Genomic DNA, 18,516 nt, shown 5'->3' with positions numbered 1-18,516 from the left:
AAGAAAGCCCGGTTTCATCACAGCCTCCCTTGACTGTCTCATGAATATTACATTGGGTGAATCCACGCAAGCCAGCAGCTTCGTGTCCGTCATATAAAGCCAATTTCATCTTAGCCACGGACCCAGACGCCTATCTACTTCACACTCCAGACGGCATATGCAGGCCGTTAATAATCAGTCCCAAGTCACAAGGGACGTGGAGGGGGCTGAGTGCTCAAGACTGGCAGCCTGGTGGCCTGGGAGCCTCATGTCTCAGCACGCCATCGCCAGATGAACCAATCAGTGTCTTGCACAATAAAATGGATTAATAAGGGAGCTGAAGGAAAAAAGATAAAAAACAAGGAAAATCAGGGATCGGGCGGGTTATTCCACTCATATCACTTTCCCTTTTCTCTCCCCGCCAATTGCCCATTCGGGCGTTGGTGTCACCAAAGGGCGTGGACTTCGGTCTACTATCTCCGAAGTCCAAACTCTATCAGCTCGCACAATCTTTTTGAGTAGTAGTAAGTACTTTTCCAGGCATTCTCAGAAGACGAGTGGCTCGACAGACAGTTTGGAGAAAAGGACAGTTATCCGCACCCTTATATATACTCCTAGCAACTTTCCAGCCTTGAGAAGGTACCATACGTATCCCTACAGAGTACTCTGTAACAATTTCCTACAACCCTTTCATCAAGGAGGGTCAGATTCTCACTAAGCGAAGCCTGCAAGCCAAACAGTCTAGAATAACCCTCGGGTCAATCGCGTCCATTGTCCACATTCTGCACCTTGCGGAAATCCACATCTGCAGTCCACGACCCATGCACGAACGAACCTACGGATCATCCCTACCGGGAATCGCCGTAGTCGGCAACACTCGCCAACATTTTGTTCGCTTGACCGTTTTCGATGTCACCTGGCTTTTGTAGACAGGAGGTTGTATGAATCCTGCATGTAGGTGAATAATCAATCAAAGGAAGGCACTGCTTCACTGATGTCATGTCCAAGGCGCACGGTCAGGAGACTATCGAAACTACTCTGTACAATTGAGTTTGAACCCTCAAGCCTCGACTCCTTGAGAAAGGACGGAATGTTCTCTACGCCATCCATGGCGCCTTGGCCCACAACTGAGCCCCATAGGCAGAAAAACTTAGTCGGCCTGCTCTGAAGTTCGGGAGCAGGGCTTTGAGCACCTTGGTTCTATATGCTATCTTATCCACTTCTCACATGCAAATTCGGGATGAATTCGTCAAGACCAAAGTCTACTAAAACTGCTCAAATCATACAAACGCATTATTGATTCTATTAATTATTACTATGATGCGGTGCGCAAGTATACATGGCGTACACACTCCAAGCAAACAGTCAACAAACGGGCTCGATTTGAGTTGAAGCCACCAAATCCAGTCCTCCCCTTCGGGTATCAACACAAAATATCAACCTAGTGATCGTAGATCAACCAACAACATCAAAAGCAAGACAGCAAGTGGTATCAATCTAGTTGCACGGCGCAAAACATGAACACACGCAAGCCTCGGTTGGGATAACCTGCGCGAATGGATATCATTAAGGAACGAAATGCACCGGTGACGTCGATGCAGTGAGAAATGACCGCCAAAGCAGCATGTGGGTATCATTGACATTCCTTGCACCAAATCCTCGTTAGACTTGGCCAAGGAATTCCTGCGGAAACGATATAGAGCGGTTCGAAGACAGGCAAAAAAAGGCAGACCGGATCCAGATCGACAGAGATGTTTTTTGAACTATTTTTTCATGGTTTTTCTCTCAACACTTTTCGTTTTCGTTTCCCGTCATGGTAATGATTCAACAGCATGCAGAGGCGTTGGGAGACGCAAAACGTTGATCCCACCATTTCTCAAACTCGACGGCACGCCTCTGAGAATGAGCACTTCATGCTGCAGCCTGGACGGGCGTCGAGGTAGCAGCGACAGTCGCAGGCTTGGCCTCCTCGGTGGCGGGAGCCTCAGCGGGCTTGCTAGCTTCCTCAGCGGGAGCAGCCTCAGCGGTAGTCTCCTGGGCGGCGGGCTCGGCCTTGTCCTCCTCCTTGGCAGAGGCTTCCTTGTTGTCGAGCTTCACGGCCTTGCTGGGCTTGCGGAACAGACCGCCGAGCTTGTTGCCCTTGGCCTTAGCCTCGCCGTCGGCGCCCTCATTGTCAGAGTCGCCCTTCTTCTTGCCGAAGTTACCGAAGAAAGAGGTGCGACGCTTGTCCTTGCCGGCAGGAGTCTCGGCAGTGGGGGACTGAGCAGCAGTCTCCTTGGGGGCCTCGGCCTCAGTGGCGGCGGCGGCGGTGGTCACGGTCTCAGGCTCGATGGGCTTCACGGCAGCCTCCTCGACGGGGTTCTCGAGCTGGGGGGCAGTGCTGGAGACAGCGGAGGTCTCAGTAGGAGCCGCAGCCTCCTTCTCGGACTTCTCGTGGGAAGGGCTGGTAACCTTCTGGAAGAAGTTACCGAACAGAGAGGTACGCTTGGACTTGGGAGCAGGGCTCTCGGCCTTCTTCTCCTCCTTCTTTGCCTCGGTCTCCTCCTTCTTCTCTTCGGCAGGAGCAGGAGCGGCAGCTTGATGACAAGTCAGCTTTCGGCTTCGGGACAGATTTTGAATATTGATGAAACTTACCCTCAGTAGCTTCAGCAGTAGCGGAAGACTCGGCGACAGGCTCAGCGGCGGCTTCGACGGGCTTGGCGTCCTCGGTCTTCTCTTCCTTCTTCTCCTCAGTCTCCTCCTTCTTGCCGAGGAAGGAGCCGAAGATGCTGGCCCTCTTGCGAGACTGAGAGCGGCTCTTGGCCTTGTCCTTGGCCTCGGTGGTCTCCTTGGTCTCCTCAATAGGAGCAGCCTCTTCCTTCTTGGCCTCCTCCTTAGCCTCAACGGGCTTCTTGGCGGGCTCAGCAACAACAGGCTTGGCTGCAAGATAATTAGAATTGACCCGTATTTAGCAACTCGATCCAATATCACTTACTCAGCTTCTCGAGCTCAGCCTTGTAGCCCTCGCTGGCAACGATGGTCTCCTTTTCAGCCTTGGCCTCAGCGGCCTTAGCTTCCAGAGCAACAAACCAGCTGTCACGCTCAGCAGCGTTAGCAGCCTGGAAAGTGTGCTTCTGGCCGTTAACCTTGAAGAGGAATTCGTTGGCGCCCTCCTTGGCAAGGTCGGAGATCTCAGCCTAAGACGTATTAGCATGAATAACCACGCTATGTCTGAAGAAGGAAAAAAGAAAAAAAAAATTTTGCTTACCAAGTTGAAGATACCAGCGGGAGTAGCCTTGTCCTCAGCGCGCTTGGTCAGGAAAAGGAGACCCTTGCCGGTCTGGGTAGCCCAGGCGACGATAGGGTTGGCGACAGCAGGCTTCTCGTTCTGCTGGAAGACAGACAGTTGCTTGGCCTCGACGGGCTCGTCGCTGAAGTAGAAGAATCGCTTGGAGAAACGCAGACCCCTATTAACCAAAAAGGAACAAGTCAGCATTGCTCCATCACCGTCTCATGGCTCGCAAGTAGCGCTTACTTCACCAGACCAGGACCCTTGTGTCCAAGCACACCTTCAGTCGCAGGAGTGATTTCCTCCTTGGCCTCCTCCTTGGGCTGCTCGGCAGTCGCTTCGGTGGTCTCAGCCGCAGCAGTAGTGGCCTCGCCGTTCTCAACGGGGGTTTCCTTGGGAGCTTCAGCAGCGGGAGTCTCAGTGGCAGCGGCCTCAGTGGCAGCAGGAGCTTCGACGACAGGCTCAGCAGCAGGGACAACCACGGGGGTCTCCTCAACTGGCTTCTGAACTTCGGACATGATGATGGTTGATTAAAATGTTATTATGGTTTGGAATTTGATTAAGTAGCCGTTAGAGAAGCTGTAAGCGCTTCGGGTATCAAGGGCGAGTATGGGTATCTCAAGGGGGGTATCTCAAAAGAAAGGAAACAGGAGCTCTCTCAGCACAAGGCAAAGAATAGCTCGGGTATCACAAGGGAAGAATGGGTAGAAAGGTTCGTGGGAAACGAACAAAAGCGTGATAGCTTAGTTATCAGGAATGGAATGGAGAGGAGAAGAAGAGAAGAAAGAAAACAGAGGGAGGGAGAGGAAGGGGAAAAAAAAGAGAACGAGAGAAAGAAAAAGAAGGAGAAGGGGGTGAAAGGAGGGGGGTGAGTGGATGCAGCCTGGGTTGATGGTGCATCAGCCCAGAAGGGCAATGAGCTGCAGGGCGGTCCTCCTCACTATGGCCTGACTAGGTCTAGCCAGAGAAGAAGCACGGTAATGATAGACATGGTTTATTGGTTAATTTTTGGTTACTATGGTACAAAGCAGTCCTTCGGGTGAAATTTTTCTTGTTTGTCTTGGGATTGGGAGCAGTTGATACCTGATACTTTGGTACACTTAGGGGTGGCTCCATCTGCTCGTATACCCATCTCTAGCGGCCCATCAGAGCTCCAGCTGCTCAGGAGTAGACACCTCTACGGAGTAGAAAGAAGATTATCAAAAGCTGGATGGTCCTATCCTTACACAAGGGACCCGTGACTGGGTAGTTTAACCTTTCGGGAAGCTTTATTGTATGTTTTGGATGCGCTGCCAGGTGCCCAAGCTTTTGACCAACCCAAGGGCAATCCATTATTGAGGGTAATTTGGCTAGAGTAACTCGTGAAATTTCTGCTTGTTATCTTTTATCTACCTCTTTTGTCGCCGCCATGATCCTCTACTAATAAAGTCAAAAAAAAAAAAAAGGAGGAATAATGAAACAGTGGTGTAGTTAAGATGCTAAAGAGCACACTATGACAGCTAGTCCATCAGACTAATTACTAAGGTCGCTTTCTGACTACGTATGTGGATAGCTTTGTGATCAACTCAAGGAGCTCCCCTACCGGTCGTGCAGATAGATAGGTCGATATTAAACGGCTCTAGACTACCTACGGAGTAACTAGGCCTTGCTTGGGCGGACCCATTCCGAACTAATCCACTACTTGTCCCTAAATTTGTGGCCCGATTCCAACTTAATTTTGGTCGGCTTTAGTGTCATTTAGCGGTGTCCTGCAAATTATGATGATGCAAAAATTCTTCAACTTGCGACTGGGAGGGTGTGAGTACATGCCCATAGGTACCGTACCTCTGTTGTTGTTGATCCGACAAAACTGAGCCCCAATAGCAATGTCGATGGCATCAAAAACAATTCTTTGAATGGCAGAGTGATGCGATCAACAATCATGTCACCTGGCCCGTCAACCGTCGCTCATCTGGTTGTGGGACGCCAGCCACCGCTGGATCCTTTTGATCCATGGATCTTCTTTCAGATCGTCCTTAGAATTGCGAGACGCTAAGTACATGATCATATGGTCTGGTAGTACAGATAACTCTTCCAACATCTATGAATTATCAAGACATCCTTCAATGTAGAGGAATACACAGGCATAGAGGAAGAAAGAGAAGAATAGTCTTACTACCCGCATTTATCTCTGAATACTCCATATTCTCACTTCAATGATCCAAATCCTTGCGACAAACAGCAAGCCAACTACCAAAAGTAGCACCCCCTGACAGGCTGACACACCACACCCACCGACTCTCACCCTGTCCCTTGCGGGATCCACCTCACACGCTCTACATTTTCGCGAGGGAACCTGCACTCTGCATTATTTCCGATTCAAGGAGGCGATTGGAATTGAAACCCGCCGCCACCGTGTATTCTGACTCTGCAAATCAAAAGCAGCGTCCTTGGTTTTGCCGTCGCACTGCGCATTTTGGAACATTCTAGTTATCTGCGCTGCTGCGGCTTTCCAATCATCATCTATCTAGCCTAACCTTGCGAGTTGCGACAGGTGAAAGTGAGTTGAAGGAGAGTCCACGCGACTGCAGCCCCGTGACTCCTGCTGCGATCTTCCCGATTGACCAACCACAACACGTTGGCACCCTCCATGAGCCATCCCCATGTCGCGTATGGATGCACATGCTATTATTACATACCGAAGTACCTGTCGAAATCGTGCCTGTCAACTACCTACGGAGTACAAGTAAGGTAGTCCATAAATACCAATGAGGGCCCAGCGTGGTGAGGTACCTCAATTAATCTCATCGCTTCTGTATGGAAAATAAAAAAGGGGGGAGTGGATCAGCAACCAGTAAAGTGAAAACGAAAATTTCAATAGCCCTAGCTTCAGGTCTAGGTATACACCAACTGCCCGAAACAGGTAATTTAGTCAACTTCCAGTTCCCGCCAGACGGAGGACCTTAGCATACCGACCTACTGACCACTGTAGTCTGTGTCAGGCAAAAAGAGCCCCACTGAGTAACCCGCTCTCACTCAAGTTGCAAGCAGGCAACCTATCACAACAAGCTCGCATCGGGTTCGCTTAGAGGTACCTAAGGTACCTACCTACCTTACGCTACCAGGCCAGCCCTATATTAGCGGACCCTGCGTTTTCCGATAGTTTACCGGTCCACGCTTGGCTGGTGACGTCGAGACGAGACTTGAGTCACTGAATACGAGTACGGATATTTAATATCTACCTTGGGAGTTACGGGGTGAGACCCTAGCCGGTGAGAGGCAATCAAGATCTACGCGCTCTTGGCCGTTTCGAACAGTTTTCTCTTGTCGCTAACGTAGTCACCAGCTACCAGCTATCTACCAGTCACAATCTCCGACCAGGCAACGAGCCAATCATGCCACTACTGTTCAATGTCGATCCTGCACATCTGATGATCGCTGCTTGTCCTGAAGCAGCTTTTGACCATTTGTCACCGACTCCGCGTATCTATTCTAAAGCGTAGGAGCTCCGTACGTCTGAATATATGTAGACACCAGTGCTACACTGTCATAGGTTATAAGGTGCAGCAATCAATGCGTAGCAGACGACTGCCTACATACGTAGGACCTACCCCTCAAGTCATGCGATCTTGCCATGCATCGCATCATCTTGCATCAGAATACAGGAAATGACGGCAACGACGGTATCAAAGGCGTCAAGCATGCGTCCGTCTAGTCTAGTCCTGCATGGCAATACACCTCTATGGGCTTTGGAGCTCAGTCTTCAAAAAGAAATCACATTATCTACAGAGCCAAGAAATGCATTATATATGAAATAAGCTAATGCGAGTATTCAAAGACTCAGATGACCGCCAATGCGAGATATGCAACGCCCAATTGCTTCATCCAATAACACCTATGTCAAAAAACGTATAGTGATCAAGCTGCCATCGTCAAAACATACCTAAACATACCCCGTCAGCTATTGTCCGCAGGCTAAGTTGGAAGGCAGGTACTTACGATGTGATGCTGTCCATTCTCTCACTCGTCAATTTCAAGCTCACCGTCAACAATTCCTGCGCGATCTCGGGCTCTGCCTCCTTCAACTGCTTCCATTTGTCGGCATTCAGACACCAGGCCACGCAGTCCTGTTCCGCCTTGACCGTCGCAGTCCGTCGGGTTTCGCTGAAGAACGGCAGCTCGCCACACGGCCGTCCCGCGACGATCAGTTCGAAGTAACGGCCTTGAGGTAGCTCATATTCGGCTCGGAGCATCCCCGACTCGAGGAGGTAAAATCCTTCAGGTAAGTCGCCCTCTTGGAAGAGGACGGTACCCGCAGCATAGCAGACTCGATCAAAATAGGGGCATGCCCTGAACCAAAAGTCCTCGTTCTTGGTGGTCATCCCCTGGAAGGTCTGCAGGAGCAAAGGGAGTGGCTGTCGCATCGCCGACCAGGCAACCGAAGCCATTGCTGCCGTCTCCTCCTCGCGCAGAGTAGTCGTTGCAGCTTGCTGGAGGTAGAGCCGGCGGGGAGAGCCAACAATTCCTTCAGCGGCCTGCAATTGGTTCTGGGACACAGGAACTTCAAGATGAGGCGACGATCCGCTCTTCTTCCGTATCAATGCCTCGCGATGGTTGTAAAAGATCTTGAGGTAATCGTTTTCGCAGAATTCAAGGGCCGAATTGAGGTCTTTGAAAACCTCAACGCCGGTCTCGCTTGCGAGAAGCCCAACGTTCTGAAGACTCTTCCCCACCTCACTCGTCATATCAAGCCCAGATATAGTCATCTGCACATTGCGTCTCCGGAGAATCCGGTTTATACGCGTGAATGCCTCTGCCGCGGAAAAATCCAGGCCGTACACTCGCGAGAAATCCAGGATGAGGAACCGGATAGGTCGTCTGTTGAAAGTTTCCTCTTCAATGAGTCCGCGCATGGTACTTTCTACGCTGACTATCGTCCCGAAGAATAGATACCCAGTAAGCTTGATGATGAGTGTCTGCTGCCCGGCCTCTTTTAAGAATCGCTGCTGGATGGGAGGTCTCCTGACAGTCGAGCCCGTAATCTTGCCAGAAAAGGTAGCCCTGATGGCTGGCTTGCGTGAGGTTTGCACCACAAAACTCACACATGCCAAGATGATTCCGACAAAGATTCCAACCACAAAGTCCCAAGCACCCATGGTGACGACAATAATGACGACCTGTACGAATCAGAAGGCTGCTCATTGACGAAATAGGACGAACTTACTGTCAAGTATTCTAGTCGGTGCAACTTCCCCCACGTGTCGACCAAAGCTTCTTCCATAAGCTCAATGCCCAGCATGAAGATGAGAGCCCCAACGACCATGACGGGAATAAATCCAATAATCACGGGACCAACAACAAGAATACCGATCGTAGCAAAGGCAAGCATGATACCTGCCAGTCGAGAATTGCCACCGCTGGCGATGAAAAGAAGACTATTAGTGTATACAAGGTAGTTCTAGAGCTGCATGAGTAAATGAAACGAACAATGTCCTTTGAATTGCTCAACCATACCTGTATGCTTCCTGCGAAACCTGACAGTGCATTAGTAATGCCATGAGCGATAAGCTCATGATCAACACTAAGATTGTCCTCCCCAGTCGATATACCCAGTGCCGGTACATTGATGGGGACGTGAAGTACTCCGAAGAACGTCAATGCGAACATCGCTGGAATCGTATCAACGAATGCGGACCAGTCGACGGCCGAAAAATCTGCACAAAGTCAATTCATGCTTGATTGGAATAGCCTCAAAGTACCCACCATAGAGCGTATAAAAGTGATACCAAGGATTGGAAGACGATGGAGCGTCAAAGACCCATCCCCTGCTACGCAAGGTATCCATAGACACTCTCGCGCCGAATTTGACGATATAAAAGACCACACCTACCGCAATGAAATAACCACCGACTAGGAAATTGGACCGCACAAAGCGCTTCAAAACAAGAAAAGCAATCGCAAGTAACAAGGGTATCATCCAAAGCAGCAATGTATCCATATGAAAAAGCTTCTGCAGGGTTGGTGCGTTAAGCTCGAGAGACCCGGATAGTCGAGCAGATACCTCGACGCCGGTCTGCATCAGAAAGAACCCTACACCACCAATGCATCCAATCAAAATATGACGCGGGAAGAACCCGATGAGAGAGCCAAGCTTGCACGTTCCCATCAGGAAAAACACAAGTCCCGTAAGAACCGAACTGGCGGAGAATGCGAGGATGGTTGTGGCGAGGACAGATTTCGGGTTGTCCTCGCCAACCCGAACTAGAATTGTCATGGCCATCTTGTGAAAAAATGGAACAACCTCAATCATCTCGCTCCCGATACCACCACGGAAGCTTGACCCTCCGCATGAAAAGACCAGCTGAGCAATGACTGTGCTGACATAAAACATCGAGATTCCGTCTGACCCCAGCTCAGAGAAGATAGGCTCTCCCAGCGGAAACAGGATCATTCCGTAGGAGAGCGCATCGAGGACATTCAGCAGTAGCCCGAGGAACACAGAGGGTAGCAGGCTGGCGGGATAAACCACCCCCCGCTGCCATACTGCTCTCCCATCCCAGGACTTTGGGCTTGCTATCAGACGAAGACAGCTTCTGATCGTCGCTAGAGCGTGAGGCTGTACGCCCTGCTCGCGCTCTCTCAGTAAGTCCTGGCTTTCAATATCATCTGCAACACCATATCCATGGAATGGTTTAGATTGTGACGTTTTATTCAACAACGACGTCCGTTCGGTACTTGTGTTCTCTTCTTCGCCATCATTATACAAGAGCCTTGGGTTTTGCACACCAGCCGCGTCGTTTGAGCGCAGCTTACCTCCGTAGTGGTCGGGGTTGTCCCCGACCGATTCAGAGGGAGGACTGCGAATCATCTGAGTCAATGCCGAGGAGCCGGTAGCAGGAGCGTGGATGGGTTCCGGTTCAACAATAGTCAGGTCCCCTGCAGTGCTGTCGTAGCTTGACGACGGTGCGGCGACATCAGTCTGTTGTTTCGATTGAAAGATATCCAAGCTTCGCGGAAGAGAGCTCCGTTCGTGAGGAAGCGACAGCGCAAGCGATGCTAATTCAGCTGTTTGTTCTCTCAGACCTTCCGATGAATAGTGCGCCAGATCTAGACAGCAGTTAGAACATTGAACCCCTCACGGAATTTTCTATTACCGTACCCTGGGGACCTTTGAATGACCGATGGTAGAATGACCGAGTCGGAGTCCTGAAGCTCGACCCGCCGTGGATAGAAGGCTCGAGTCCTGAAGTGTCCGGAGTACCGCCATGATTGGCCCGTTCGATCGGTATTTCTGTCACATTTGGAACAGGAGTGTTGACCAAAGATGAGCGACGGGGTAAAAATCCTGACGCACGAGAATCACTGCGGTCTCGACGTCCGATGACGCCCATCGCGAACCCGAACCGTTACTGTCTGCGACACAGACAACCCGTTTGAGGAACGATGAATGCCGGAATAAATTGAGGGCAAGACAGCGTAAGCTCCTTTCTCCGTGTGCGTGCCGCACCCCAACGGCCGCAGACGAGCAGATGGGCGGGACCCCGAATGACGCAAGAATCAAGGCACAAGGAGCAATGGTCTTCTGATCGCCACGCAACTGAGGGGAGAAGGTCTGCAAATACCCGATGCATGAGAGGGCTGAGGATTACAGACGGGGGTCTCGAATGTGACCATGTGTCATTGGGAGGAGTTATTTCATATCAAAGCTCCAAGACCAGAAGCTGCGCGCGTTATCAATCCTGGTCCGTGAGTTGACTAAAAAAGTCTTTATCACCGGCCGTTATCATCGTCTCCGCTGGGGGCGCTTTACCGCATTCTGGCAATTGTGGATCAGGAACTTTGAGTAGTTCCTGGAATTGATTACCGCACGGATAAACTCATTATTTTTATTGAGTAATCGTCTTTTAAGCTGTGGAGGCAAGAGTTGGAACTTGAAAGTTGGGCAGAAACAGTCTGAAATTGATTGATGTAGTATGATTGCTGTGGCTGATCAATGCGCAAGGACGGAATATGCATGCAAGCTTAGTCTGTCTTTGCTTCTTTGGACATGCCAGCGGATCAATTGCAGTACCTGTTTACGTAGTAAGATGCTACCATCAGCTACTGCATAAGACAGAGGCCACTGTTTTCAATGTCAACTGGTTAAAATTGGTTTACCACCTGACTATTTAGATCATGGAATCATATTGAAAGCCCCGTACTCCGCTTATGGGAAGACCTCTACAAACTATACAACAATCCTTAGAAAGAAGTTCAATGCACCGTATATACAATGGGTATCTCAAGTCGTCAAATCGCTAGCCGTTCATCATCATCTATTCTTATCAAGTCAGTCGCTCCAGGAACCCTTGTGCGATCAGCCGTTCCACATCGCCCTGTCGAACGTAGAGTTGACTGTTCTTCGTCAAATTGATAACCCTGTAAGCACACATCAGCACTGCTCTCAATGCATGTAACTCCTCTAGGGAAATCTCTTAAACAAAAGCAAAGAGCAAAAGCAACATACCCATACTCTGTCTGGATCTCCCCGGCATCCTTCAAAACCCTCACATCAATAAACAGATCCCTCGGCGGCTCCAAGCTCCCCGTCAGATCAATATCCGTCCACTGCCCCTTATACGCCGCCAGCATATCACTATACTGCCGGAAATACTCCTCCTCCTCGGGACTCAATGAGCTATGGTTCCCCGCCTGCGAACTCACCACTCCATGCGCCGCCCCCCCTTCCTCGGCATTCGGCTGCTCCTGCTCCAGCACATCAACCCCCTTCCAGCAGAGCTCCTCGAGCTTCTCCGTGCGCACACGGTGATACGCAAGGAGACAGCGCTTGTTGCGGCGCGTGCAGATGTGGTCGACTAGTAGGGCGCAGGCGGTCGCCGGGTCAGCGGAGGGGTTGAAGCTGCCGCCGAAGGGTTCGAGGAGGCGGGCGACGTCGCGGTCGAGATCGCGGACTTCGCGGGCGACGGTGCGTACGAGCTCGGTTTGGTAAGGGGGGAGGTGGACGAGGGACTGAGTGCGTTTCGCGTGTTGGACCTGTGGGTGCTGTTAGCAATAGCGCGGGATGGAACTGGGGTTGTAGGACGCGGCGGACCAGTTTGTTTCCGAGCTCGCCGTACATGATTGTGTGTTGACAAGAATGGTTGATGTTGGATGGAAGAAATGTCAGGGTTTTACGTGCAATTGCTGCTGTATATTGATGCGTCTGATGAATCGCGCTGGACGCGTGTGCCAATGATCGCCCGATAAGTTTATTCTGCCGGGCTGATTCAATTCCTCCTGCCAAGCCTCGCGAAGGCGGTGTTTATAGGAACCTACGGAGTAGGTACTTACAATCTATAACTCCTCTCTCACTGTATTATTCTCCCGTTAAGGATGAATATTGGATGCCATTATTGGTATCAGGCTGAATCTGAAGAACCAAAACACACCCTAAGTCGAGTCTTATTATGTGTTACAAGGCCAAAATGTGATTCTCAAGCTGTCATAGCAAGGATACATGCCTGGAAATATTCGCTCTTAATTCGTCCCAAACGTTGGAAGGTTGAATATCCACAACACTACTTCGAGTTGACAACATACGCAAAATTATCCAAAATCAACGTAACATCCTGACTCAACTTGTCATCCTCCCCAGCCTTGGAGACAGTAAAGTCCAACGTCCTTAAGTCCGTGAACCCCTCAAAATCCACCCTCTGCAACCGGGGCGTGCTAGCGTATTTCGCCGTCTGGACCTTCGGAATGCCCAGATCGTTGTTCTGCATGCCCTCGAACAAGACAGTACAGTCAACAGGCACCGTCTTGCCTTTCTGGTCCGTCACGCAGGCAAAGGAGATCTTCTTGGCCGCGAAGGTATCCGCCGTGGGCGCTTTGCGGACGGAGCCGAGGAATTTCCCAGGCGGCTGTGGAGCGAGGGCCAGAACGTTGGGGTTCTTCTTGGGTCTGTAGAGGGTTGGGGCTACTTTGGCGCGACGGGCGACTGTGAACTGATCGCCGTATGAGAGGCCCTTGAAGGGGTTGGGGTCAACGGGGCCGGGGCTCAAGGAGTCATACTACCTTGTCAGTCATCATAAGGTGCTGTGGCAAGGGAAGAGACGCTTACGCCAACGAAATAGCTTTGGGAAGCTGCGCAAGCGAGAGTAGATAGGGCTGCGAGGATTGCGAGCTTCATATCGGCGATTGACTCGGATACTGGTCTCGAAGAGGGTTGAGGAACTTGAGTCTTTGAGTTTATACAGCTTAGAATGATCCGGGAACTTCATTGAAGTCCAGCGAGGGTGGACTATTTATGTCCAGGAAAAGTTAAGTATCATTATGTGGTAAGGTCCTGCTCTTCCAGCTCAGTATGTGACTCCTGTCCTGTGACTGGTCTGACTGAATTGTCAGCACAGTCCATTGACTATCCACATAGGATTCACGGAGTACACTTGGCGCATCTATTGAAGATCTCCGATCAAATAGATCAGCGATCTGCAGACAGACCAAGAATGATTGGCTCGTCACAAGGGTAATCTGTGGACATACATGCCTTATCACACAATTGACGAGAGACGACAAAGCAGGGAAGCTCAGGAAAAGCATAATGAAGGAGAATCAGTGACAGAATGCATTGACTCACAGTCTCAACAGAAGGAATATCCGACGTAATGAATCAACCGCATCGTTCACCTGGTTGATACCGCGTTCAAACAACCTCGTTGACAATTTGTGCATGTTCAGTGTTGCAAGGACTACATACTGAATGTGTTAGTGATGTAGACTTGCATAGTGCAGATTTGGCTGCGTAACAGGTGGCTCGGTGGATCTGAGTAGAGAAGATGCTTCTTGCCGATTGACCCTTGAGAGCACTATGGGTTCAATCCATGAAATTGGTCACAAACTACCTAATAGCTCTGTACATCAGGGTTCAAAAGTATCCGGACATTCCGCGTTTCCATGACGCGTCAAAAAATCAACACTTTCTTCAACCACCATCTATTCCATCAAAATGAGGTTATTTAGCACTGAAATTAGTGGAATAGGAGGCTAAAAGCAGAGGCATCATCTGAAGCACGTGCAGCTATTTTATCTGGCCTAGATAGTCAAAGATCGCCTACTCAACTAGGAAAGGAATTTAGCGTTAGTCACAGCTCTTTTTACTTAACTACGGAACGCTTCCAACACCACAATACCTTAGAATGAAGGCCACGAATGGGTAGACCCAGAAGCTTAATCCCTCTACTAAGCATTACATGTACTGGAGTCCCTTAATAAGCTAGAAGGCCCAAGTCAACTCTTCAATAGGTTTTGAGGAGATAACATCTTAAGCAGTGGAAGAGTAAGAAAAGGATCCCTGTAAATCGCGAAACAGTTAAAGAATGGTATAAATTTATGTATATATAGCTTGATTTCTCTCACTAGGAGAAAGTACTGTTTTTCTGATAAATATTCTGTCTAAAGAAAGCTAAATAATTCTACCTAATTCATTTTCTGGCTCTTAAATAAAGCATACCGGCATGATCTAGTTAACTTGAAGAACCATAGGATGGATATATCCCAGATGATCTAGGGTGTACAAATCTAGTGATTATAGAATATAATGAATTAGCTCCTTGAGGCGGATATTCCACTAATTCTTACCTAAAATGCCTTGAAGGTGGCCTCCTTCCAATCTATAGGCCGGGCATAATATTCTAGTGAGCTAATGCCATGATCTATACTTCTTACTAGGCGCAGGAGTGGTTTTAATATCAGGGAATCTGGGTGATGGAATGGCCTTCCCATTCGCCTGACTTGAATCCAATTGAACACCTCTGGAACCTCTTAAAGAAGAAGCTTTTGGAACTCTATCCAGAGCTCTTTCTAGACGCAGATTTAAGGTCGATTAGAGGCAATTTAGATCTGCTATTATAGAGGCCTGGGATGCTACCCCGCAGGAGGTGATTGACTGTCTTATTCACTCAATGCCGCGTAGATTGCGTGCAGTATACCAGGCAAGGGGCTGGTACACTAAATATTAATATCTACTATTCTATAGCTTATTATTTAATATTGGGGTCAGATGGTGGTTGAGAAGTATGGGACTGAACATGGCCGATTTTTTCGATATCTTGGAGTGTCCGCAGACTTTTGACCTATGATGTAGTTACAATCAACGGAGAAGATACTGGTTACCGGAAGATCGCTCATCCATGGACAAAATTGTAGCAGTGCAGTGCGAAGAAGATGTTACAACGGAGAGTAAAGCCAGGAAATAACGACTTGCGTCATTCAGTCTAATATGGTGTCAAAGTCAAGATACCAACAACATAAACAGCAGGGATATTTGCATGGAATACCGAAGGAAATTACCACCCAGAAAGAGAACAACTCCAATAGACAAAAAGAGATATCACACAGACCACCAAAGAGACAGGAGTACCAGGAGACCTGAAGAAAGCAGGGTATCACCCAGTCCCACAATACTACACTTCGCGCCTGTACAACTCCGACCCTGAGGTTTTCTTCTAAATCCCAAAAGGCCGGCCCAATGACAGAAAGAAATCAGAAAACACACATCAGTAAGCATGACATGAGGCTCATCTCCTCGTCGCAACAAGACAGGGACACAAGGAAGCTGCCTTGATTAATGTCACATCATCCATTAGGGATATCCGGATGCATGAGAGTTGATCCAGTGTTCGAACTCGCCATTGGAAGCATCAAAACTGGTCTCGTTGTTGGCAGAATCCCAAGTATCGCGGCCATCTCCTAGAGTCTGCATGCCTTGATGATAGGTGGCGCCGACATGGTATGTGGATTGCAGCGGAGAGGGAACAGGGACATAGCAGTTGCTCGTCGGGACTTCTTGCCAGATTGCGTAGTGTGAGTGGTTGTACATAGGATGCTGATTAGAGTTGTCGCTTAATGAGAGCAACTGAGGGTCAAGCTGCCCTTCGGGTCCAGTTCCAGGGTTGTTCTGGGGCTGAAGAAGGTCGTGGTGGGCGGCTCCAGGCAGCCCGGCCAGCGCCGTCGACGGGGTGAACTGGATGTCCTGGAGTCCAACATGCTTGAATCGAGGATCTTCAGTAGGAGGACCCATGTTGTTCTGATGCATTGGCTGCTGGAGGTATGGCGAGGGTTTGGGAGTTGACATGCTGGGATGACTTGTCTGCCACGAAGAACTGTAATATGTCGTCGTGGGCAGCCCATGTTCGGGAAAGTCGAACGGTGTTGAGTCGCGGCTGCCCCAGCCATTGCTGTCCACCTCGGACGAGCCCATGGCACGAACCTGGAGGAACGCTGGGCTAGATCCAGATGTCATCTCGCCACCATCAACGGTCAGCTGGTCGTCATCCGTTTCAGATCGTTTTTTCTTTTCCTTCGACGGAGAGAACTTGTACCCTGGGTGTGCTTTGAGATGATTGACTTTTTCAACGTTCGCTAGAAGCTCGTACTTCTCGCGAATCTCTGGCGTTTCGATGCGCCAGCTGTCGCCTGCGACCTCTGAAACGACCTGGTGGTTATTCTGCGCAAACCACTCCTTGGTCCGCTCGGCGTATGCAGACCGGTAGAGCATGAATGAGTTCATAGGTCTGGCAACTTTGCCATTCTTTTTGGCAACCTCCGCGTGACGCACCTCCTTGGGACGATGCACCCAGATGCCCATGTCTCTGAGGGGAACATGTGTCAAATGCTTAGTAACTTCACTTAAAGGACCAGGTAGCTTGGGTTTCGATTCCCGATTGTTCGCCTTCTTGGCTCGGCGCCTAATTCTGGGAGGTTTAGCCACTCTTACTTTCCCAGGGGAGAGCTTCAAGGCTGATGAAGATGGCCAGCGAGGAGTCGCTTCTAATCTGCTAGGAACAACTCCCTCGTCCGCGGCAGGAGGCGGCGTATTGATCTGAATACCTGAGGGTAGCATCTGCAGTCCATTAGCATATGCTTGGTTAGCAAATGTGTCATTGAGAACGGGGGTGGGAACCCTACCGTATGCTGTAGTGGTAGCGGTGTTGAATACTCGTGGGAGACATATCTCGGTGATGACGAAGGGTAGGTCTGATCAATAGTCAGTAGGTAACGAACAAGCTGGAAAAGGCTTCCAACTCACCATCGCTTGGGGCTTAAGCTCACTGTAGGCAGCTTCAGCGCTGCAGGGCAAGCTGGACGTGACAAAGGGGCTCTGGGAGGAATATAGTGAGTTGAGCATGCCACACTGTTCAGAAGCGGGATCTCCGTCGGCCGACTGAGGGGGAGAAGGAGGTTGGATGAATCTCGCAGTTGCAGCTGCTGCAGCCATTGTGACAGCAGATCAGAGGTGAGGATGGTACAGAGATGTTGGGAGGAAAGGTCGCGCGACAGTGGAAATATGCGTCTTTAGGATGCAGTTGGAGTGATTGTAGAAGTCCCTCAGCAGATCAGATGCTCGAAAGGAGATCTTGAAATTTCCCCTTTCTGACTCTTGTGCGAAGGCTGAGACAGTCCGATTGTAGAAACGACACCCCTTGACTTAGACAAGCGGGGGAAACAATCTGGCGAGCGGGAGAGAGGGACACCCGAGAAGGCGAATGGAATGACAAGAAGTATATGATTAAGTAGAGGATACTTCAGAGGCAAGTTGAGCATTTGAGGCTCCGGTGAATTGATGCCCCACAGCAACAGAGACCCCGAGAGAAGATGGGACGCTGTATCAGGCAGTATTATTCACTGCCGTTTGAAGACGGGTACCAGAAGGAGATGGAGCGGTAGAAGAGTACCACTGGAAATCAGCGATCAAGAGTAGAAGTAGGCAGGATAGACGGGACCAAGGAAAAGAGAAGAGGGAGGATAGAGGTGGAGGTATGAAGGATGTTTTATGAAAGATATTCAGCAAACAGGATGGAAGGATGGATCAATTGGAGGAGAGGACTGATTGATTGACAGACTGATTGATCAGAGTATGGGGATGTGAACGAGATGGTGAATCTTAAAGAGCCCCGTCGATCTTATTTAATATTTTAATGTCTGATCAGTGGGTAATAGTGGAGATGTATTATGGTTCTTCCATGCCTCATTATTGCAGACCTGGAGGGCCAGACAGACACAGACAGACATCAGTCAGTCAGTCAGGAACTCCTCTCTGGCTGGTGCAGTCCAGTAGGCTGAGGCCCTGAGTCAATGGCGGTGTTGCACCTGCTGGGAAAATCAAGCCAAAAATGCTCTGGACGCTGTCTTTGTTCCCAGTGTGCTGGGACAAGAGGAGACCGGGGGTTGCCATTAATATTATCAGGCTGTATTTCCTATTCTTTTCTGGTGTGTCCTTTGAAGGCTTGAACTAAACATACGCCAGTGGATCT

The 18,516-nt window shown here is 49.7% G+C and overlaps 5 protein-coding genes across 5 annotated transcripts; all 5 read right to left on the bottom strand.

Annotated features, from left to right (window-relative positions):
• Positions 1–1,890: 1,890 nt before the first annotated feature.
• Positions 1,891–3,765, bottom strand: ALT_5690 (uncharacterized protein; the record flags this gene model as incomplete). Its single annotated transcript, XM_033554541.2, has 5 exons — positions 1,891–2,555; positions 2,614–2,898; positions 2,954–3,155; positions 3,227–3,425; positions 3,494–3,765. 5 exons carry the CDS (start codon positions 3,763–3,765, stop codon positions 1,891–1,893), a joined length of 1,623 nt encoding a protein of 540 aa, XP_033410432.1.
• Positions 3,766–7,144: 3,379 nt separating this feature from the next.
• On the bottom strand, positions 7,145–10,617 carry ALT_5689 (sulfate transporter family protein; the record flags this gene model as incomplete). The annotated part of the gene is made up of 6 exons (XM_033554542.2): positions 7,145–7,169; positions 7,226–8,403; positions 8,451–8,684; positions 8,741–8,940; positions 8,990–10,333; positions 10,386–10,617. 6 exons carry the CDS (start codon positions 10,615–10,617, stop codon positions 7,145–7,147), a joined length of 3,213 nt encoding a protein of 1,070 aa, XP_033410433.2.
• Positions 10,618–11,550: 933 nt separating this feature from the next.
• ALT_5688 (DNA replication protein PSF1) lies at positions 11,551–12,344 on the bottom strand (the record flags this gene model as incomplete). Its single annotated transcript, XM_033554543.1, has 3 exons — positions 11,551–11,644; positions 11,733–12,259; positions 12,318–12,344. The coding sequence occupies 3 exons, from the start codon at positions 12,342–12,344 to the stop codon at positions 11,551–11,553; spliced, it is 648 nt and encodes a 215-aa protein (XP_033410434.1).
• A 439-nt stretch (positions 12,345–12,783) lies between these two features.
• ALT_5687 (uncharacterized protein) lies at positions 12,784–13,394 on the bottom strand (the record flags this gene model as incomplete). The annotated part of the gene is made up of 2 exons (XM_033554544.1): positions 12,784–13,275; positions 13,326–13,394. 2 exons carry the CDS (start codon positions 13,392–13,394, stop codon positions 12,784–12,786), a joined length of 561 nt encoding a protein of 186 aa, XP_033410435.1.
• A 2,451-nt stretch (positions 13,395–15,845) lies between these two features.
• ALT_5686 (HMG-box domain-containing protein) lies at positions 15,846–17,480 on the bottom strand (the record flags this gene model as incomplete). The annotated part of the gene is made up of 3 exons (XM_033554545.2): positions 15,846–17,105; positions 17,171–17,239; positions 17,292–17,480. The coding sequence occupies 3 exons, from the start codon at positions 17,478–17,480 to the stop codon at positions 15,846–15,848; spliced, it is 1,518 nt and encodes a 505-aa protein (XP_033410436.2).
• Positions 17,481–18,516: the final 1,036 nt, after the last annotated feature.

This window comes from Aspergillus lentulus (assembly GCF_001445615.1).
Source record: "Aspergillus lentulus DNA, contig: Alt09, strain: IFM 54703, whole genome shotgun sequence".
In the NCBI taxonomy this organism is placed as follows: domain Eukaryota; kingdom Fungi; phylum Ascomycota; class Eurotiomycetes; order Eurotiales; family Aspergillaceae; genus Aspergillus; species Aspergillus lentulus.
This window is presented reverse-complemented; position numbering and strand designations above follow the sequence as displayed.